The following is a 22,988-nucleotide window of genomic DNA, read 5'->3' as shown; positions in this document are numbered from 1 at the left end:
CTTCCACCAAACAAATTAGTTCATTACTTTTTAATTTAGCCTCACTGAAATAGTCAAGACGTGGGCGGAATGCAGTCAGATTCTTTGATAGAGTATAACACAAATGGCCTCTACTCTTGTCCTAATTCTTTGTAGAGCTCTTACCCTCTGAAGCCTCTTGAGTACAATCTTCATTGTCCACATCTCAGCATTCTGGTCTTCCTCTTTTCCACCACAATGGCCTTTCAGGCTGTACTTAGAGTATTCGAGGACTCTAGCCTGCAGCCTCACACTCTTTGAAAGCCCTTCTTCATGTTACTTCCAAAGGCCTGTGAATCACGTGGCCAGGTTTTTCACAATTGACTTCATTTTCTGTACTGATGTTTTGTTTTTGTTTTTCAAGACAGGGTTTCTCGGTGTAGCCCTAGCTGTCCTGGAACTTGCTCTGTAGACCAGGCTGGTCTTGAACTTAGAGATCCACCTGCCTCTGCCTCCCAAGAGCTGGCATTATTAAAGGTGTGCACCACCAAGCTCAGCTTGTTCTGTACTACTTTTTTTTTTTGTATCAGTTATTTTTATAGGTGTGACCAAATACCCGAGAAGAAGCAACTTCAAGAAGGGAAGATTTATTTTGACTCATTGATTGAGGTGATACATGAGTGGGAAGGCATGGCAAAGTTTATGATTCTGAGTGTGCAGCTGAGACTCCTACCATCTCATTGTGCCAGGAAGCAGAAAAATGGGAGTGCTGGCATTCTGTAGAAACAGCCTGCAATTGGTGTTCCTGTGTCTGAGCTTCTCAGTTGTGTTTTTGTTATTGTTTTATGTTTTTATGCTTTCTTGGTAGCCGCCCTTGGCCTTTTGCAATCCATCAGAAAGTGTATTTGTGATCTTAATCAGATGTAGGTCATTGCAGACTATCTCCTGGACATTGCTTTTTGTTACCTGATGCTCCTGATCGCTCCCAATCTTGCCACCTGTTTTTGGGTTTTAGGACATGTAGTTGCTGTTTGACTTGACGGATTCAAGCAAAATTATAGTTGGATAGATTGTCTAGTTTTTCCTTGTCATTATAGTGAGGGTAATGGTATTGTTAGCTCTCTACACCCTAAAGAGAATCAGAAATCTTTCTGAAGATAGCTTAAACCCTTACGTTGTACCCACCCTAACATAATTTTCTTACTACTGTAGAGTGTGCCAGATGTCTTGAATGGTACTTGTGTTAATGCATGGGATAGAATGTAACTGCTTTTCCTTTCCTATGATACCTGGACTCAGTAAGTTCCCAAGGAGATAAACAGTTCTTGCTCACAGATGATACTGTTTACATTGCTTCTACCAGCTTTACAATATTAAGGAGGCAGATACATATCAGTGCTTGGAAAAGAAAATCTTTTTTTAAGTGAAGCAGTTGCAATAAACTTTAGTAGGATTATTTGAAGTTGATATAGACGGGAGATTGAGGTGGGTGTAGAGGGAGATTGAATGAGGTGGGAATAGAGGGGGGATTGACTAAGAAGTACTATCATTTCTCCCTATGTATTTATCCTACAATGTAACCAATTATCAAGCCATCCTAGTTTTTTGTCTACCTTTTAAAGCCTCTCCATAGAATATTTTGAAGTGATTTGACTTAGTATCTTTTTACATATAAACGAGTATAAATGATGGTCAGTTCTTATTCTGTACCTCATGCACTTAAACAGAGGGACTTTTGATACTAAAAGACAGCATTTGCAAAATTTGCACTATTTATGTTTAAAGAAAGGCATTTAATGTGTGATCTCCCTGCTATGGGTGGTTTGAAACTTTCTCCAGATACTGGTTTTGGAGGCAAGGGCATTTCCCATGGTATTTGCAGATCTTTCTCTCTCCTTGACAAGTTTCACTACATTTAATATATTGGAGTTTGAGTGGTTATCCTCTAAGAATTTAACTCATAGTAGTAAATTAATTCTCCTATTTCATTGGAATTGCTGTTTATATATTCAAGAGAGAAGGCAAAAATAACATGGTATTTCTTACAATTTTATTACTGTTCTATTGTTGTGACGAATGAAACACCAAGACCAAGGCAACTTTAAGGAAGCACTTAACTGAGGCTTGCTTATAGTTTCAGAGGGTGAGTCCATGACCATTATGGCAGGGGCACATGGTGGAAGGCGCCTGGCATGGCATAGCATTGGAGCCATAGTTGAGAGTTCATATCTGATGTTCAAGTTTCAGGCAGAGAAGAGAGTATGTGGGACTGGGCCTGAGTGGACCTAAGTGGGCTTTTGAAACCTTAAAGCCCAGCCCTAGTGACATACCTCCTCCAACAAGGCTACACCTCCTAATTCTTTCCAAATATTTCCACTAACTGGGGACCTAGCATTCAAATTTGTGAGTCAGTGGAGGCCATTCTCCTTCAAACCATCAAACTTATTTTTGAAAACTTGCAAAAAGAAGGCAGAAATCTGCATGTATTTATACCTATCTTTATTGTTTAACCTCATATAGGCATAGAGTAATGATCAAACAGTGTGATTAAGTGGCTTTTTTTTTCCTTCTTCTTATTTTAATAGCTGCTGAAATAGTCCAAGAAGTTGAAAACATGGAGAAGACCAGAATGCGCCTTGAAGCCAGTAAACTAAATGAAAATGTATGTTGAATCTCTTTCAGTGTCTATGTAGTAGTGCAGGAAGAAAAAAATTGAATTGAACTTTTAAAATTAAAAGCCAGCCTTTGTAAGTTCTTTTTAGTAGAAAATGTACTGGAACACATTACTATTTAGAGTATTAAGATTTCCTTACAGCTCGTGTCTTCGGACAGTATTTGTGTTTAACAAACTTACAGCATAAAGTACAGCCCCAAGTAGAGTTTTGCTTATAAGCTGGAGTTATATAGACAAAGCTCTTGTGGCTCTGTTTCCTGTCTGCCATGAGGTAAAGACATTTCTCCATCACTTATCCTGCCACTGTGGTGTTCTGCCCAGATGCCTGGGGCCAAGCAGCCATGATCTGAACACTGAACCAGCACGCGAGCTATAAGCTAGGAAAATGAGTATGTCACTAGGACACACTGGAAAAGAGAAACAACTAAAGAAAAATGAACTGGGAGGTGATGGTGCATGCCTTTAATCTCAGCACTCGGGAGGCAGAGGCAGGTGGATCTCTGTGAGTTTGAGGCCATCTTGGTCTACAAACCAAGTTCCAGGACAGCCTGAGCTGTTACACAGAGAAACCCTATCTTGATAAACAAAAACAAAACCCCAAAACAAAATTAAAAAAAAAGAAAGAAAGAAAGAAAAATAAGAATATTCTAAGATTTGTGATCTTTATAAACATCTATGCATAATCTTCGTAAGTGTTAAAAATGAGTTCTGGGTTTACTCTGCTATTCCTGATGACTTTTGTAGCTCTTACGAGAGACAGTAGGACCAGGATTCACATTCACTAGCAACGTATCTTTTATAGTTACCTTTCCCAAGTTTCTATGAATCATGGGCCAATTTTTAATAATATGATTTAAAGAAAATAGGCAATTAATAGCTGCAACACAATTGCCTACCATCCGGAAAGTTTTTTTTCTAAGATTGTATTTTTATTTACATGTGTGTGTCTTTGTGTGTATATATATATGTATGTGTGTGTATGCCTGCCAGACAAGGGTGTTGGATCACCTGGAACTGGAGTTAGAGGCATTTGTGAGCTTCCTGATAAGAGTGCTGGGAACTAAACTTAGGTCTTCTGAAGGGGTGGCAAATGCTTCTAACTTCGGAGTTATCTCTTCAGCACCATTAATCATCAGCTTTCTCCTCTTCCTCCTCTTCTTCCTCCTCTTTTTTCCTTCCACCTTTCTTATTTCTACATATATATATATATATATATATATATATATATATATATATATGTATTTTTTTTTTTTTTGAGATAGGGTCTCACTTTGTAGCTTTGGCTGTCCTGGAACTCACTGTATAAATCAAGTTACCTCAAACTCACAAAGCTCTATCTACCTGCCTCAGCTTCCCAAGTACTGGGATTAAAGGTGTGTACCAGCACTCCCAGCTAATGTAATACTCTTTTTTTAAAATTTTTATTTAAAAAGTATTTTTTCATAGGATATATTTTAATCATTTTTTTTCCTCCTCCACCTCCTCTCTATTTCTTAACCCACTCAACTTCATGTTTGTTCTCTTTCTCCATTATTGGAATAAAAAATAATAAATAAATAAATAAACAGAAATAATAAATACATAAATACAATAAAAAATTGTAGCACGAATTCTAATTGGTCTTAACAATAAAAACCCGGAGTCAAATATTGGGGTAAATGCTGAAAGATCAGAGAAGCAGAGCAGCTAGCCACTAGAGAGACTTCTTACCTCTAAGAATCCTCAGACTGAAAGGGCTGAGCTCCTGTCTCCACCCTGCCTTATCATTTTTCTCTCCCCACCCAGCCATATCACTTCCTACTTCCTCCTCCCAAATGCTGGGATTAGAGATATGTGCCACCACTGCCTGACCTCTAGTGGCTCTTCTGCACTTTGATATCTAGGCAAGCTTTATTTGTTAGAGCACAAACAAAATATCACCACAAAAAATCCAAAAAACACAATAAAAATCAGAAAAACCAAAAGAAATAGAATAAGACAAAAAATAATAAAGTGCACCCCTCCCCCCCAAAAAAAATGGATTCCATTTTGTTTTGGCCAACTGCTAGGCATGAGACCTGCTCTGGAGTGTGGTTAATATACCCAGTGACACATCATTGGAGAACTGATATTCCCTGTGCCAGCAGGTATCAGTTATAAATAGCTTCTTGGTTAGGGCTGGGACTTTGTGTTCACTTCCCCTTCTTAATGCTGGGAATTTTGTCTGGTTTGAACTTGTGCAGGTTTTGTGCATACTATCACAGTCTCTGAATTCATATGTATATCAGTCCTGTTGTGTCTGGAAGACACTGTTTCCTTGGAGTCCATCACCTTTGGCTCTTATAGTCTTTCCACTTCCTCTTCCATATAGATCCTTGAACTTTGAGGGGAGGGGTTTGATAAAGACATCCCATTTAGGGCTGAGTGTTCCAAAGACTCTCATTCTCTGAACATTGTCCAGTTGTGAATCTCTTTGTTAATTACCATCCACTACAAGAAGAAGCTTTTCTGATAATTGAATAATGCTCTGATATATGGATATAGCAGTATGTCATTAGGAATCTGTAGACAAATTGCTAAACGGTCTTATTAATTAAAAAAAAAAAAAACCACCCAAGAGCCAGAGGTGAATTCTGAAAGATCAGAGAAGCAGAACAAGCCACAGCTAACCTCACCTCGCCAACTTCTCAGCCAATCCTGTTTCCTCAAACTGGAAGCCTCTGAGTCTTCATCTGAATGGATCTCAGCTGAACTGCTGCTAAAAGCCTGAAAGCTTAAAAGCCTCTATATACCTTTCTGCTTCCTGCCATCACTTCCTGGGATTAAAGGTGTGTGTCACCAGGCCTGGCTGTTTCCAATGTGGTCTTGAACTCATAGAGATCTGGATGGATCTCTGCCTCCCAAGTGATAGGATTGAAGGTGTGTATGCCACCATTTTCTGGCCTTTATGTCTATCTAGTGGCTGTTCTGTTCTCTGACCCCAGATAAGTTTATTAGAGTGCACAATATATTGGGGGACACAATATCACCATAGGAATCATTTTATTGCTTTGTTCCATAATAGGGTTTCCTCTAGATCAATGGCTATCTAGTCACAGGTTCTTGACCACTTTAACAGTGTCAGGTATGGGCCCCAGCTCATGGAGTGGGCCTTAAATCCAATAAAATAAAAGTAGTTATTCCTGTAATATTGTGCCTCTATGGTACCAGTATATCTTGCAGGCAGATAGATGTCTGTTGTAGGTTGCAGAGTTTGTAACTGGGTGATATTAATAATTTTCTCCTCAGGTAGTATGCAAGAATACTTTCTAATACCATCAACAATAGTCAGTAGGGGTGAAGCTTCTAGCTGGGCACCAGCTCAATTTCTCCATGTTTGATGACATCAATACTAGGGCCTTACCATCAGGGTATAGAGAATAACAATAACCAATATAGCTTTGGCAATAACTTGTATTTGGAGGTGTCTATGGGACACCTTTGGCCAACGATTTAACGAGATGTTACTGGAGGTTTTACTTGGTGACATAAGATGTCTAATTGGGGCATTGACTCCATTTAAATTTCTTTCACATATGTATATATATTTAGGAAGCTTCTATAGTAATAGATTTCCATATGACATTTCAAAAAGCCTTTAGTGTTAGGTGTCCCTCTCTATAATCCCTCCTTTCTTCTGCTCTTCCATTCCCCTTCCATTTAGTCCTCCTAATTTCCCCTTTATCTCTTTATAGTACTGTATTCTATTTCCTTTTCCTTGGAACATCACACCCCTCCCTGGTCCCTTACTAGCTACCTAACCTCTGAGGTTATTTGGGTTGATATACATATGTCTAAAGCTTAAAAGCTAACACCCATATACAGGTCTAGGTTACCTCATTCATGATGAGCGTTTTTAAAGTGTTTCTCAGCCATTTGTGTTTCATCTTTTGAAAACTGTTTAATTCTGTACCCCATTTTTAAATTGGTTATTTGTTTTCCTTTTGTTCAGATTTTTTTAGTTCTTTATATATTCTAGATACTAACCCTCTATCAGATTTCCTATTCTGTAGGCTGACACTTTGCTCAAATGTCTTTTGCTGTACAGAAGCTTTTAACTTTATGAGGTCCCATTGGTTAATCGTTAGTCTTACTGCCTGTGTTGTTGTTGAGCTATTTAGAAATTCCCTTCCTGTGCCAATGAATTCAAGCCTATTCTCTACTTTCTTCTATAAGATTCAGTCTATCTAGTCTTACATTGAGGTCCTTGATCCATTTGGAGTTGAGTTTTGTGTAGGGCAATGGCTATGGATCTATTTTTATTATTCTACATGTAGCTATCCGGTTTTACTAGCACCATTTGTTGGCGATACTGTCTTTTCTCCAGTGTGTATTTTTAGTTTCTTTGTCAAAAATTAGGTATTCATAGGTGTGTGGAATTATGTCTGGGTCTTCAGTTCTATTCTATTGATCAACATATCAATACCATGTTTTTTAAATGAGTGTAGCTCTATAATACAATTTGAAATCTGTGATCGTGATACATCCAGCATTTCTTCTGTAGCTCAGGATTGTTTTTGCTATTCTGGGTTTTGTGTTTATAATGTAATATTCTTAATACAGAAACCCACTTTAGTTGACAAAATAGACTTCAAGAATTAGAGAAGAGATTCATGAAAGTTTCAGAGCAGAAAGAGGAAATGACATGTACAACTAAAAAATCAGACTTGCTTAAAATTTGTCTTTGTTTTCTTAATATATTTTAATTTTTTATTGTTTTTAGTAACCACAAAAACAGTGGATTTCTTTATGGTGTTTTCATACATTCATATCATTGTATTTTGCTCATATTCACCCCATCTCTTGTACTGGCTCTCTTCCTCTACCAAATATTTCCCCTTAATATTTTACTTGAGAAACCTTACATATGCAGAAAGGTGAAAGAAATGGTACTACCCTTTACCATCAAAGATTATCACCTGACACGATTTTCCTCCCTTGTTTGTCTTCTAGATACAGGTTTGTATGTGTTTTGATTTTTGGTATTTTTTTTCTCAACTATTTGAAGTTGGATACAGATACTTTATGCATTTTATTGGGAAATTTCTATTGATGGGAAGAACAAAACTTTAAATCTCTCCACAAACAAGTCTCACCTTGGCCTAAAATCCAAAACTACTGTCAATCTACTTATTATAACTTTTTTTTTTGGGTCAAATTATATGAGCAACTGGGGCTGTAGATGACTTAACTTAGCAGGTGAGATCACTTGCTGTATAAGCATGAGAACTTGAGTTCAAATCTCCAGTTCTCATGTCCAAAGTGAAGCATGGCTGTGTATATCTGTAACTCCAGTTCTGTGGGGAGTGGGGACAGGAGGATTGCTAGGGCTTGCTGCTCGCCAGCCTAGCTTCAGGTTCAGTGAGAGGCCCTGTCTCAAGAAAATAAGGCAAAGGGTCTTCATATGGATACAAGCATGCACATCCATACATACTTGTACATGTACCACATACATAATGTAAACAACCTCTTAGGTTTCACTGTAATATTGTTAAAGAAAAAAATTGTATTTAATCATGGTGAGATTTCCTTCTTGGATACCACTTGGTTTGAGGGAAAAGTTGTTTTTCCTTTTTTGTTAATAAAAACTAAAATCTGCTGGTGAGAGAGAAGTGATAAGTGAGACTGTGTCCTGTTTACGATAGTCGGAGGAAACATGCAGGTTCCTCAGAAAGCAGATTGTCTTCCTCTGTTTTAAGCAACCACATTTGAGATTTTGAAACTTGATTTCCATTTTTGTCATTTTGGATGAAATTCTAAAGATTTTTTAAAATTATTATTCTAGGTCATGGTTTTTACAAAGGACCAAACAGAGAAGGAAATAGATGAAATTCACAGTAAATATCGTAAGTTGTGCAATATGTCCTTATTGTAAAGAATTTAAGTTGCTGTTTTACATCTTAGGTAATTAAAAAATGTTTGATATTAATGTTCAAAATAATCTTGTTAGTGTTGCTTCAGAGATGGAGCTTTAGTGGGTGTCTGCTCAGGTAGCCTTTTGTATATGGTACCTGGTTTTTTTTTTTTTTTTTTTTTTTTTTAATATCTGTGACTAACATTCTGCTTTGAGCTCATTGTCACCAAGCACTTGGCAAATATGAGTTAGTTCTCAGAAACCATTCTGTGAGAAGGGGCGAACATAGGAACATTCAGGACTGCATTGAGTCTCAGGCCTGCAATAACAGTTCTACTGTAAGGAGGTACAACACTTCTGTGGCTCAGAAATTTGTGTCAAAAATAGGTTTCCTTCTCTTGTTAGCATTCTCTCACACGTTACCATTTCCTTTTCTGTAAGTGGTCTGCCTGTGTATCTTTGCCAGGTCGTACCTTATTGTTTTCGTTAACTGGGTAGTTGTTATTTCTTATTTACTTAGTTGATTGGTGTCTGTCTATCTATCTATCTGTCTGTCTATCTATCTATCTATCTATCTATCTATCTATCTATCTATCTATCTATCTATCTATCTGTTTATTTATTTAGAGACAGGGTCTCTCTGTGTAGCCCTGGCTGTTCTGGAATTTGCTATGTAGACTTGGCTGGCTGGCTTTGAACCCACAGAAATAGATTGCCTCTATTAATTTTTTAATTTTAATTTTGTTTTTTTTTGTAGCACTGAGGATTGAATTCAAGGCCTTGCATGCAGTAGACTAGCATTCCTGGAAGAGTTAATTCTCCAGCCTCAAGTTTAATGAGGACTGAAATTCCTTATTCCTCCTGGTTCTGGCTGATTCTCCTTCTCATTCTCCCCACACTTCTCCTCTCTCTCCTTTTCTCTCTTCTTCTCAGTCTCCCTCTCTTTCTCTGTCTCTCTTTGTTTATTGAGTCTGGGTCTTGCTCAGTAGCCCAAGCTGTCTCAGCCTTCCTAGTGCTGTGTATGTGTGTGTGTGTCACTACACTAGTTAAGGGCCAGCAAGCAGCATATAATGAATGTTGGTTGAGTGCGTGTTCCAGTTATGATATGGTTTCATTGTGCCCAGATAAAGTTTTCTTTCTTCCTTCCATTCTTACTTTGAAGGGTGGATTCAGCAGCAGGAAAGGAGTCTGAAATCCCCACATAGTCCCAGTTTGCTTTCTTTTTTTTTAAATTTATTTTACATACCAACCACAGTTTCCCCTCCCTTCTCTCCTCAAGTTCGATCCCCCTACCTCCTTTTTTACCCCCCGCCCCCCAATCCACTCCTCAGAAAGGGTAAGGTCTTCTCCCATGGGAGTCAACAAAGCATGGCATATCAAGTTGAGGCAGGACCAAGCTCCTCCTCACTGCATCAAGGTGAGTGAGGTATCCCACCATAAGGAGTAGGTTCCAAAAAGCCAGCTCATGCACCAGGGACAGATCCTGGTCCCACTGCTAGGGGCCCCACAAACAGACCAAGCTACATAACTGTCACGCACATGCAGAGGGCCTAAGTCCGTCCCATACAGGCTCCCTAGCTGTCGGTCTAGAGTCTGTGAGCTCCCCTGAGCCCGGGTCAGCTGTCTCTGTGGGTTTCCCTGTCATAATCTTGACTCCCCCCTTGCTGATATAATCCTTCCTCTCCAACTGGAGTCCCCGAGCTTGGCCCAGTGCTTGGCTGTGGATCTCTGCATCTGCTCCCATCAGTTACTGGATGAAGGTTCTATGATGACAATTGGGTTAGTCACCAATCTGATTACAGAAGGCAGTTCAGTCACCCTTTCCACTGTTGCTAGGAATCTTAGCTGGGGTCATCCTTGTGGATTCCTGGGAGTTTCCCTGGCACCACGTTTCTCCCAAACCCCACAATGCCCTCCTCTATCAAGATATCTCTTTTGTTGCTCTCCTCTCTGTTCTCCCCCAGCTTGACCATCCCGATCCCTCATGTTCCAATCCTCCACCTCCTCTCCTCAAACCTCCACCTCCTCTCAGTTTACCCAAGAGATCTCAACTATTTTCCCTTCTCAGGGCCATCCATGCATCCCTCTCAGGGTCCTTCTTACTACCTAGTTTCTCTAGGGCTATGGATTGTAGCCTGGTTATCCTTTGCTTTACATTTACTATTCACTTATGAATGAGTACATACCATGCTTGTCTTTCTAGGTCTGGGTTACCTCACTCAGGATGTTTTTTTCTAGTTCCATCCATTTACCTGCAAATTTCATGATGTCATTGTTTTTTACCACTGAGTAATACTCCATTGTGTAAATGTACCACATTTTCTTCATCCATTCTTTGGTTGAAGGGCATCTAGGTTGTTTCCAGGTTCTGGCTATTATGAATAATGTTGCTGTGAACATAGTTGAGCAAGTGTCCTTGTGGGTTTATGCCCAAGATTGGTATCATTGGGTCTTGAGGTAGATTGATTCCCAATTTTCTGAGAAACTGTCATACTGATTTCCAAAGTGGCTATACCAGTTTGCACTCCCACCAGCAGTGGAAGAGTGTTCCCCTTACTCTACATGCTCTTCAACATAAACTGTCATCAGTTTTTTTGATCTTAGCCATTATGACAGGTGTAAGATGGTATCTTAGAGTCATTTTGATTTGTATTTCCTTGATGAATAAGGACATTGAGCAATTCTTTAAATGCATTTCGGCCATTTGAGATTCTTCTGTTGAGAATTCTGTTTAGATCGGTACCCCATTTTTTAATTGGATTATTTGGTATCTTGATGTCTAGTTTCTTGAGTTCTTTATACATTTTGGAGGTTAACCCTCTGTCAGATGTGGGATTGGTGAAGATCTTTTCCCATTCTGTAGGCTGCTGTTTTGTCTTATTGACCATATCCTTTTCCTTACATATGCTTTTCAGTTTCAGAAGGTCTCATTTATTAATTGTAGATCTCAGTGTCTGTGCTACTGGTGTAGCGTTCAGGAATTCAGAGAGTAATCTCCTGTGCCAATGCATTCAAGGCTACTTCCCACTTTCTCTTCTTTCAGGTTCAGTGTAACTGATTTATGTTGAGGTTTTTGATCCAATTAGACTTGAGCTTTGTGCATGGCAATAGATAAGGATCTATTTGCAATCATCTACATGTCAACATCCAGTTATGCCAGTACCATTTGTTGAAGATGCTTTCTTTTTTCCATTGTTTTGGCTTCTTTGTCAAAAATCAGGTATTCATAGGTGTGTGGATTTATGTCAGGATCTTCTATTTGATTCCATTGATCAGTGTGTCTTGGTATTGTTTTATGCCAATACCAAGCTGTTTTTATTACTGTAGAGCTCTATAGTAGAGCTTGAAGTCAAGGATGGTGATGCCTCTAGAAGTTCCTTTATTGTACAGAGTTGTTTTGGCTATCCTGGGTTTTTGTTTTTCCATATGAAATTGAGTATTGTTCGTTCAAGGTCTGTGAAGAATTGTGTTGGGATTTTGATGGGGATTGCATTGCATCTGTAGATTGCTTTTGGTAAGATTGCCACTTTTACTATGTTAATCCTGCCTATCTATGAGCATGGGAGATCTTTCCATTTTCTAATATCTTCTTCAATTTCTTTCTTCAAAAACTTAAAGTTCTTGTTATTTAGGTTTTTCACTTGTTTGGTCAGCATTACCCCAAGATACTTTATATAATTTGTTGCCATAATAAAGGGTGTTGTTTCTGATTTCTTTCTCAGCCCGCTTTTCATTTGTATTCAGAGGGATACTGATTTTTTTTTTTTTTTTTTTTTGAGTTAAACTTGTATCCTGCCACATTACTGAAGGTGTTTATCAGCTAGCTGTAGGAGTTTTTTGGTAGAATTTTTGGGGTCACTTATGTATACTAATATATCATCTGCAAATAGCGAAAGTTTGACTTCTTCCTTTCCAATTTGTGTCCCCTTGATCTCCTTTTGTTGTCTTATTGCTCTAGCTAGAACTTTGAGTATTATATTGAATAGATATGGGGAGAGTGGACAGCCTTGTCTTGTTCCTGATTTTAGTGGAATTGCTTTGAGTTTCTCTCCATTTAATTTAATGTTAGCTGTCGGCTTGCTGTATATTGCTTTTATTATGTTTAGGTATGTTCCTTGTATCCCTAATCTCTTTAAGACTTTTATCATGAAGGGGTGTTGGATTTTGGCAGAGGTTTTTTTCAGCATCACATGAGAGGATCATGTGGGATTTTTTTTGTTTTGTTTTTCCAGTTTGTTTATATGGTGAATTACATTGACAGATTTTCATATGTTGAACCATCCCTGCATCTCTGGAATGAAGCCTACTTGATCATGGTAGATGTTTTTTTTTTTTTTTTGATGTGTTCTTGGATTCTGTTTGCCAGTATTTTATTGAGTCTTTTTACATCAATGTTCATGAAGGATATTGATCTGTAATTCTCTTTCTTTGTTTCATCTTTGTGTGGTTTGGGTATCAGGGTAACTGTAGCCTCATAAAAAGTGTTTGGCAACGTTCCTTCTGTTTCTATTGTGTGGAACAATTTGAGGAGTATCAACATTAGCCCTTCTTTGAAATTCTGGTAGAATTCTGTGCTGAAACCATCTGGTCCTGGGCTTTTTTTGGTTGGGAGACTTTTAATGACTGCTTCTATTTCCTTAGGGGTTATAGGTCTATTTAAATTGGTTATCTGGTCTTGATTTAATTTTGATATGTGGTACCTATCCATATAATTGTCCATTTCTTTTAGATTTTCCAATTTTGTGGCATACAGGTTTTTGAAGTATGACCTAATGGTTCTCTAGATTTCCTCAGTATCTGTTGTTATGTCCCCCTTTTCATTTTTGATTTTGTTAATTTGGATATTCTCTCTCTGCCTTTTGGTTAGTTTAGATAAGGGTTTGTCTATCTTACTGATTTTCTCAAAGAACCAACTCTTTGTTTCATTAATTTTTGTATTGTTGTCTTTGTTTTTCTGTTTTATTGATTTCAGCCCTCAGTTTGCTTATTTCCTATCATTTACTCCTCCTGGATGAGTTTGCTTCTTTTTGTTCTAGAGCTTTCAGGTGTGCTGTTAAGTCGCTGGTATGAGACTTCTCTAAATTCTTTATGTAGTCACTTAGTGTTACCAACTTTCCTCTTAGCACTGCTTTCATAGTGTCCCATAAGTTTGGGTATGTTGTGCATTCATTTTCGTTGAATTCTAGGAAGTTTTAAATTTCTTTATTTCTTCCTTCACCCAGTGGTGATTCAGTTCAGCATTGTTCAGTTTCCACGAGTTTGTAGGCTTTCTGTAATTTGTGGTGTTGTTGAATTCTAACTTTAAGCGATGATGATCTGATAAGATACAGGGGTTTATTCCAATTTTTTTTTTTTTTTTTTGTATCTGTTGAGATTTGCTTTGTGATTGATTATGTGGTCAGTTTTAGAGAAGGTTCCATGAGGTGCCGAGAAGAGGGTACCTTCTTTTGTGTTTGGGTGAAATGTTCTGTTAGGTCCATTTGAGTCATAACATCTTATTTCTCTGTTAAGTTTCTGTCTGGCAGACTTGTCCATTGGTGGGAGTGGGTGTTGAAGTCTCCCACTATTAGTGTCTGGATTTGATGTATAATTTAAGCTTTAGTATGTGTCTTTTACAAATGTGGTTGCCTTTGTATTTGGGGCATAAATATTCAGACTTGAGACTTCATCTTGGATTTTTCCTGTAATGAATATGGAATGTCCTCTATCTCTTTTGATTAATTTTAGTTTGAAGTTTATATTGTTAGATATTAGGATAGCTATATCAGCTTGTTTCTTAGGTACATTTGATTGGACAATCTTTTCCCAACCCTTTACTCTGAGGTAATGTATGTCTTTGAAGTTAAAGTTCCTTGTATGCAGTAGAAGGATGGATCCTGTTTTCGTATCCATTCTGTTAGTCTGTGTCTTTTTATAGGCGAATTGAGTACATTGGTATTAAGAGAGATTAATGACCAGTGATTGTTATTTCCTGTTATTTTTGGTTTTGTTGTTGTTGGTAGTGTGTGTGTGTGTGTGTGTGTGTGTGTGTGTGTGTGTGTGTGTTTTTCTCTTGTTTGGAATTTGCTGGTGTGATACTGTCTTTTGCCTTTGTTTTCGTTGGTACAGCTAACTTCCTTGGGTTGGAGTTTTCCTTCTAGTAGTTTCTGTAGGGCTAAATTTATGGATGGGTATTATTTAAATCTGTTTTTGTCATGGAATGTCTTTTTTTCTCTGTCTCTGATGATTGACAGTTTTGCTGGGTATAGTAGTCTGGGCTGGCATCTGTGGTCTCTTCATGTCTATCCAGGAACTTCTGGCTTTCAGAGTCTCCATTGAGAAGTTGGGTGTAATTCTGATAGGTCTGCCTTTATATGTTACTTGGCCTTTTTCCTTTGCAGCTCTTAATATTCTTTCTTTATACTGTATGTTTAGTGTTTTGATTATTGTGTGGTGAGGAGACTTTTTTTTGGGTCCAGTCTACTTGATGTTCTGTAAGCTTCTTATATCTTCATAGGCATTTCCTTCTTTAGGTTGGGAAAAGTTTTCTTCTGTGATATTGTTGAATATATTTTCTGTGCCTTTGATCTGGAATTCTTCTCCTTCTATCCCTATTATTTTTAGGTTTGGCTTTTTCATAGTGTCCCAGATTTTCTGAATGTTTTGTGTTAAGAATTTGTTTGATTTAACATTTTCTTTGGCCAATGAATCTATTTCCTCTATTGCATCTTCAACACCCGAGATTCTCTCTTCCATCTCTTTTATTCTCTTGGTTATGCTTGCATCTGTAGTTCCTGTTTGTTAACCCAGATTTTCCATTTCCAGAATTCCCTTGGTTTGTGTTTTCTTTATTGCCTCTATTTCAATTTTCAAGTCTTGAGCTGTTTCCTTCACCTGTTTGTTTTTTCTTGACTTTCTTGGCTTTCTATAAGGGATTTATTGATTTTTTTTCCAATTTTTTGTTTGTCTTTTCCTCGGTTTCTTTAAGGGAATTTTTCATTTCATCTTTAAAGGCTTTTATAATCTTTATAAAGTTATTTTTAAGGTCGTTTTCTTCTGTTTCAACTGCATTGGGATGTTCAGGTCTTGCTGTTGCAGAATCACTAGATTCTGGTCATGCCATAGTGCTCTTTATGTTGTTGGATATATTCTCACACTGCTGTTTATCCATCTGGGTTTGGGATAATTATAGGAAATAGTTGTTGATTCTTGTGATGTCTTTGTTGGATGAGTCTTTTATTTTTTTTTATTGTCTGTTTCCTTTATTGTTTTTTTGGACTGAATAACCAAGGGTTCTGGTGATTGGCTGGTTGTCAGGTCGAGTAGGGTTGTCTCAGCTGAGGTTTGGGTGCCTAGATCCAGCATATTGTCCCGTTTTTCTGGCTAGTGTGAGCTTTACTTTTTGCCTGTGGTGTCTGTTCTTCCAACTGGTGTGGGTTGTGCCTGTTCTTCCAACTTTTGTGGGTGGCGCTTGTGCCTATAGGATCTGCTAATGATGCTGGAGAGGGTTGTTCATGGGGAGGCTGCTCTTCTTCCAGTTGGTGCAGGTGGTTCTTGTGCCTCTAGGGACTGCTGATTTTTCGATGGTTGGCCAGGAGGAGGATGATAGGTTCAGTGGGTTTGGGCAGTGGAGTGGGTCTTGTAGGTTACAGAGTCCAGTGGTTGTTGTTGGTGGTGAAGCAGCCTGCCCACAGGACTCTTACCTGCTGGCTGGCTGCTGAGGATCTTGTTCCAAATGGTACAAGTGGTGCTTATGCCTAGAGGCTGCTGATTTTGCAGGGGGATGATTGGCCACAGGGAGGATGATGGGTTCAGTGGGTTTGGGCTGCTGAGTGGGTCTTGTAGGTTACAGCATCCAGTTGGTGGTGGCAGTGGTGTCTCCTGTGGTGATATTTTAATTGTGCTGAAATGTGATTTTATTTGTATGTTAATAAAGTTTGCCTGGAGATCAGAGGTCATTAGCGAGCCAGGAATAGAAGTCAGGTGGTGGTAGCCCATGCCCTTAATCCGATCACATGGCAGGCAGAGTCTCTGTGGTCAAGGACACAGTCAAGTGTGGTGACCCGAACTTTTAATCCCAGTACCAACCATAGAGACCTGGAGGTCTGTATAGACAGGCAGTGATGAGGAAGTCATGTGGTTGGGTTTAGAGCCAATGAGAAGGCAGAACAGAAAGACAATAAAAAGACAAGTCACACAGGAAGAAAGTCTCTCTCTCTCAGGGGAAGGATGGCAGCAAGTGGTAAGATAAGGTGGTCTTGGCTCTTCACTAATACTCTGATCTCTTGGGCTTTTAACTCTGTATTTGTCTCTGTCCTTATTTATTATTAGAATTTCGTCTACAGTCCTCAATTTGCTTTCTATGTTGTGATAAACACCCTGACCAAAAGCAATGCAGGGAGAAAAGTGTACTATCGATCATGGAGGAAAGTCAGGGCAGAAACCTGGAGGCAGGAACTGATACAGATTCCATGAAGGAACACTGCTGACTGGCTTGCTTAGCCTGTTTTATAACACAACCCAGTACCTGTCCATGGGTGGCACTGCCCACAGTGGACTGGGTCATCCCATATCAATCATAATCAAGAAAATGCCCCACAAGCTAGCCCACAGGCCAGTCTGGTGGGAACATTTTCTCAAGTGAGATTCCCTCTCCCAAATGACTCTAGCTTGTGTGTAATTGACATAGAACTAGCCAGTACATCACCTCTGAGCCAGGGAATATGCAGTTTAGACTCTTCATGCTGCATATGCGTTGCCACATCTTGTTTCCTTTTTTTGTACTTTAATTGTGTTATTTTGTGTGTATGGCTGTTTTGCCCACATGCATGTTTGTGTATCATGTGCAGCCCTGGCCCTGCAGAGGTCGAAAGAGGGTGGTTGCTTTCCTAGAACAGGAGTTAACAGACAGTTCTGAGCCATTAGAAGAGGTAGGAATTAGGAAACTGTCACACTCAAGTGTCACATGTAACTTTCCTAACATTCTAATATTTACTTAAAAGTTTTAATTTTCTCTTTGACAGAAAATGCTTTTGTTCATTTTTCTTGACATTCCTGTCCTGTCATTCACTTCTGAGAATATGAGTGTCAGAATTCAAGTCTGATGGCCACACTTCGTTGTGCTTCCACTTAAAAATGGTATTCTTAGTCAGGTATGATAGCAGTCAGGAAGCTGAGGCAAGGGATTATATGTTTGAGGCTAGCCTGATATGTATTCCAGGACCTGCCTCCAAAAGAAAAAGAGGTACTTGTGCTGGCTGGTTTTGTACTAACTTGACACAACTAAAGTCATCTGAGATGAGGGAACCTCAATTAAGAAAATGCCTTCAGGGGCAACTATGATGGCAATGAGTTTCCAGTGGCTGTGGGAGTACTGCTTCCCGCCCTTCTTTACGTTACAGCGGAACATGGACACTCGGCAGAAGCAGCTGGCCGCCTGGTGCTCTCCGGTTCTGTCTTTCTGTCACCTGCACAAACAGTCCAGCATGACGGTGATGGAAGTCCAGGAGAGCCCGCTCTTCAACAACGTCAAGCTACAGCGGAAACTTCCTGTAGAGTCAATCCAGATTGTATTAGAGGAACTAAGGAAGAAAGGGAACCTTGAGTGGTTGGATAAGAATGAGTCTAGCTTCCTGATCATGTGGCGGAGGCCAGAAGAATGGGGGAAACTCATTTATCAATGGGTTTCCAGGAGCGGCCAGAACAACTCTGTGTTTACCCTATATGAACTGACCAGTGGGGAAGACACAGAGGATGAAGAGTTCCATGGGCTGGATGAGGCGACCCTACTTTGCGCTCTTCAGGCCCTACAGCAGGAGCACAAGGTTGAGATCATCACTGTCAGTGATGGCCGAGGAGTCAGGTTCTTCTAGCAGAGACCTGTCTCCCTCTACTTCTTACCTCCCACTTTTCCAAGGCTTTCAAAAGGAGATAGACCAAGTGTCCCACAGACTGGACCCGTCACTCCACCAGACTCAAAGGGCTCAAGTCCTGAAAGCTCAGACTTAGGGATCTTTCCCGCTTAGTCCATTCTATCTGTCCCCAGGACAGAGTGAGCCCACGGTGCCAGGGGAAAAGGGTGTTTCTTGCCCTCCCTCCTTTCCCATCCTAGACTGTCCCTGGGCCAGGGTCTATAAACCTGACACTTTACATGTGTTCTCACACATAAGTACACACCCATATGCACCTGCACACGCTTCTTTCTCCTTCCCCCTCCCACTCCTTAGCTACTGTGGCCTTCCTTCTCAGGCTGGTGCTCAATCTTCCTAGGGGTGGGGGAAGCCCTGGCTGCAGGCAGCCTTCCAGGCAATACAGAGATAGGAAGCCCCAGAGGGGGCTTGGCGGTGAAAGGCAGGCCCACTCTGATTTATAATATTAAAATCTCTACTCCCACAAAAAAAAAAAAAAAAAAAAAAAAAAATGCCTTCATAAGATCAGGCTATAGGTAAGGCTGTAGGACATTTTTTTAATTAGTGAATGATGTGGGAGTGCCCAGGCCATTGTTGTCTCTGGGCTGGTGGTCCTGGTGCTATAAAAAATCAGGCTAAGCAAGCCAAGAGGAGCAAGTCAGTAAGCAGCATCCCTCCATGGCCTCCGAATCTGCTCCTGCCTCCAGGTTTCTGCCCTGTTTGAGTTCCTGTCCTGACTTTCTTCAGTGATGAACAGTGATGTAGAAGTGTAAGTTGAATAAACCCTTTCCTCCCCAGTTGCTTTGGTCATGGTGTTTCATCACAGCAGTGGTAACCCAAACTAAGACAGTACCCCATTACATACATGGCTGACTTAGCTCACAGAGTCTCCTAGTACTTTGGTGTGCCTCAGCACTTTTTATTTGTAGTTCTCATCTCACCACAGAGGGTTTTAGAAAGGTGTGTCATGTACTCAAGAGCCAGCATTTAATTAAATTAATACTTATTCCTACTGTTCGATCAAAGAAATGTGTGTAAGTCTGTCTGTCATATCTATTTATATATGGAGAGAGTTGCTGGGATACTAAGCATGTACCCTGCCACTCAGCTACTGTGCAGCCCACCATCAAGACAGTCTTAATAAAGTTGACTTTTTGATTTTTCTAAATGATGAGTGTGTGCATGCTGGGAGGAATACAGTATCATTTCTTTGATGCATGCTAGGGTACCAGAAATTTTCTCCACCGTCGCTGTTGCACCGTTCATGTATTATGTCACTGTAATAAAAAAGGACAGATAGGGGCTAAAGAGATGGCCCAGAGGATAAGAGCAGTTGTTCTTATGGAAAACCCAGGTTTGGTTCCCAGCACCTGCATAGAGACTAACAACTGTCTGTAACTTCAGAACTGTAAATTCAGAGGATCCAACACCCTCTTCTGGCCTCCATAGGATCTGCACATATGTGGTGCACAGACATACATGGAGGCAAAACATCCATACATGTAAAATAAATACATCTTTTTTCTTAAGGATCAGATTACATCTTAGTATGGTTATGACAATAAGTGTTACCTGGTAGTCCGAAGGAAAAATTCCAGAGTTCTTTAGCTGTACTGTACTTGGAAATACAGTTTTAGAATATAGATGATGGAAAGGGAAGAAGAGCCCGCCCACAAAGAAAACTTTCAATAGTAGAGACTTGAGGCAGAAAGAGCTTTGAAAATGAGGTTTTGGAAATGTAGACAGATGGAATCATGAGTTGTGCCCCCCACCTGTTGCCTGGAAGCTATGTGAAAAGCAATAATGAGAGGCCAGTAGATTTTACAGCTTGGCAGCAGCAAACCTTGACAGTGTGCCTTCTTCTAGAATGGTTTCATGGAGAGGAGGAGTCAGAAGCACTCAGTTGGTTGAGACCAAGTTGGAAAAAGTGAGACCATTAAAAAAGTAGACAGCTTGGGCTGGAGAGATGGCTCAGCTGCTAAAGGCTAGGCTCACAACCAAATAGTAGACAGCTCCTTTATTACTGTGTCATGGAGAGTGGAAAAATGAAGTAGCTAGAAGTGAGTTTGCAGTCGGGGAGAAGTTTTTTTTTTTTTTTTTTGGTAAAAGTTGAGAGGTACTTATCTCAGTGACTTTCAGACTTTTGGAATGCAACCCACAGCCAGAGATGATGCTTATAGCACCACTAACTACAAACACAAGTTATGGAAACAAGTTTCACAAACCATATTTCCGTTTATCATTTTTGGTGCCTGTTGGTACTGTCCATTCTGCCCTCTGTTTCATTAAGAAATGAAAAGCCAGTACCTGAACTACTAACCCCCCCCCCCCCAATCTGGATGATAAGTGTAGTTGTTTGAAAAGAAAATGGCCAAAGGGAGTGACACTATTAGAAAGTGTGGCTTTGTTGAAGTAGGTATGGTCTTGTTGGAGGAAGTGTGTCACTGTGGAAGCAGGATTTGAGGTCTCATACATGCTCAGGCCACGCCTGGTGTCTCAGCCACTTCCTTTTGCCTGCACAAGATATAGAACGCTCAGTTACCTCTAACACTATTGTCTGCCTACACACTGCCATGTCCCACCAAGATGATAATAGACTGAGCCTCTGAACTGTTAAGCTACCCAATTAAATGTTTTCCTTATAAGAGTTGCCATGGTCGTGGTGTCTCTTGATAGTAACAGAAACCCTAACTAATACAGAAGTTGATAACCAAGGTCAGGGGTATTGCTACGATAGGTTTGACCATGCTTTTGTTTGAAGGAATATAGACCTTGGGACTGTGGATTAGAAAAACAGTTGAACTTTTTTAACTTTAACGCTTTAAGTGCTGCTTAATAGGCCATACTAGTAGGAGCATGGAAGACAGTGGTGCTGAGTGTGACTTGAACTGTGGGTGCCTGGATCAAGAGGTTTGCAGAAGAGAGAAATGTTAGTATGTGGCCTAGGGACCCATCTTGTGATATTTTGATGAAGAATGTGACTGCCTTTTGCCCTTGTCCCAAGGCTAAAGTGAAGAGTTTTGGATTAATTTCATTGACAGAGGAAGTCTCAAAACAGCTTAATATAGACTCTGTTGTGTGGTTATTAGTGGTAACTCTAAAGAAGATTTATAATGAAAAGGAGCAAGCTGAGCAGGGTAAATTACAAAATTTAAAATCTGGGGAGAAAAGGAGCACCAGGAAGTGGAGTGGAGCTAGATTAAGAAATGGAATAAAGGGAGTGGTGACCTCAGGGCAAGATCCCACCCAGCTAAGTTTCCAACCTGTGAAAAGGAATTAAAGAAAAGCTTGGAGCCAGGTGTGGTGCTCCAGAGGCAGAAGCAGGTGGATCTCTGAGTTTGAGGCCAGCCTGTTCTACACAGCAAGTTGCAGAGTAGCCAAGATTAGGCAGGGAAGTTAACTATCGAAAACAGAAAGCTGATGAAGATGTGATTGAAGGAGGGGTCCATGTTCCAGCCTTAGCAAGCAGCAGAACTTGGCAGCTTCAGCTACATGGTTCTGGCTTTAGAGTCAAGGATACAACAAATGAGTTGTGGAATATTCCTTTGCTGCTAAGGAAAACTGCTGAGGCCATGCATGTGTCAGGGGTGTCCCTGAATGGAAGCCCAGAAAGGCCATTGTGTGAAGTTGTGAGATTGAAGCGTGAATTGCCTTAGAGATCCAAAGATGTTAGAGATGCCAGAGTCATGGGATACCTGCTGAGGAGAGCTGTTAACAAGGAGTGAAACCAGCCCAAGAGAAAGTAAGTGTGTTGCACTCAACAAAGCTGAAAGGAGTTGGAGATCTGAAGAGCGTTTTGACATCAGATGTGGAGATGGCAGAGTTTGGGGTTTGCCCAGCTGGTTTTGTGTTGCTTTGGTCCAGTCTTTCCTCACTATGTTCCCTTCTATGTTTTGGAATGGTAATATATATCCTGTGACATTATATGTTGGAAGTATGTGATCTTTTTAAATTTTTTTTTTATTTTATAGGGGATTACAGTTAAGAGATTGTATGAATCTCAGAAGAGACTTTTAACTTTGGACTTTTAAATAAGTTTGAGACTGTGATAGCCTATGGGGACCTTTGAAGTTGAACTGAATGCACTTTTGCATTATGATATGGCTACAAGCCTTTGGGGGCCAGGGAGTGGAGTGTGGTGATTTGAAAGAAAATGGCTCCCAAAGGGAGTGGCACTGGTAGGAGGTGTGGCTTTGTTGGAGTGGGTGTAGTTTCGTTGGAGGAAGTGTGTCACTGTGGAGGTGGGCTGTGAGGTCTCATATCTGCTTAAATCACACCTAGTGTCTCAGACCACTTCCTATTGCCTGTGCAAGATGTTGAACTTTCAGCTACCTCTCCAGCATTATATCTATCTGCACACCTCTATACTCCACCATGATGATAATGGACTGAACCTCTGAACTGTAAACCACCCAGTTAAATATTTTCCTTTATAAGAGTTGTTGCGATCATGGTGTCTCTTCACAGTAATAGAAACCATAACTAAGACAGATGGTTTTTAAAAGATTCTGTATGTAGATTAAGTTTTCCTGCCTGGCCCACAGTCAGGGCAAATCTCTCTCACCTGCCAGTCCCACAGCCGCTCACACCCAACCAA

At 40.0% G+C, this 22,988-nt stretch overlaps 2 protein-coding genes across 10 annotated transcripts in view; both read left to right on the top strand.

Annotated features, from left to right (window-relative positions):
• Positions 1-22,988, top strand: part of Rad18 (RAD18 E3 ubiquitin protein ligase) — a 96,405-nt gene that overhangs the window by 24,490 nt on the left and 48,927 nt on the right. For all 9 annotated transcript variants that reach the window (XM_059258321.1, XM_059258315.1, XM_059258317.1 and 6 more), the window contains 2 exons: positions 2,544-2,620; positions 8,436-8,496. In XM_059258321.1, the coding sequence (XP_059114304.1) occupies positions 2,544-2,620; positions 8,436-8,496 (138 nt within the window). The remainder of the gene's footprint in view (positions 1-2,543; positions 2,621-8,435; positions 8,497-22,988) is intronic.
• LOC131907263 (vacuolar protein-sorting-associated protein 25-like) lies at positions 17,550-18,696 on the top strand. The gene has a single exon (XM_059258322.1). The coding sequence runs from the start codon at positions 17,804-17,806 to the stop codon at positions 18,353-18,355; it is 552 nt and encodes a 183-aa protein (XP_059114305.1). The 5' UTR covers positions 17,550-17,803; the 3' UTR covers positions 18,356-18,696.

The sequence above is a fragment of the Peromyscus eremicus genome, chromosome 3, assembly GCF_949786415.1.
Source record: "Peromyscus eremicus chromosome 3, PerEre_H2_v1, whole genome shotgun sequence".
NCBI lineage: Eukaryota > Metazoa > Chordata > Mammalia > Rodentia > Cricetidae > Peromyscus > Peromyscus eremicus.
Note: the sequence above shows the minus strand (reverse complement) of the source record. Positions and strands in the feature narration are given on the sequence as shown.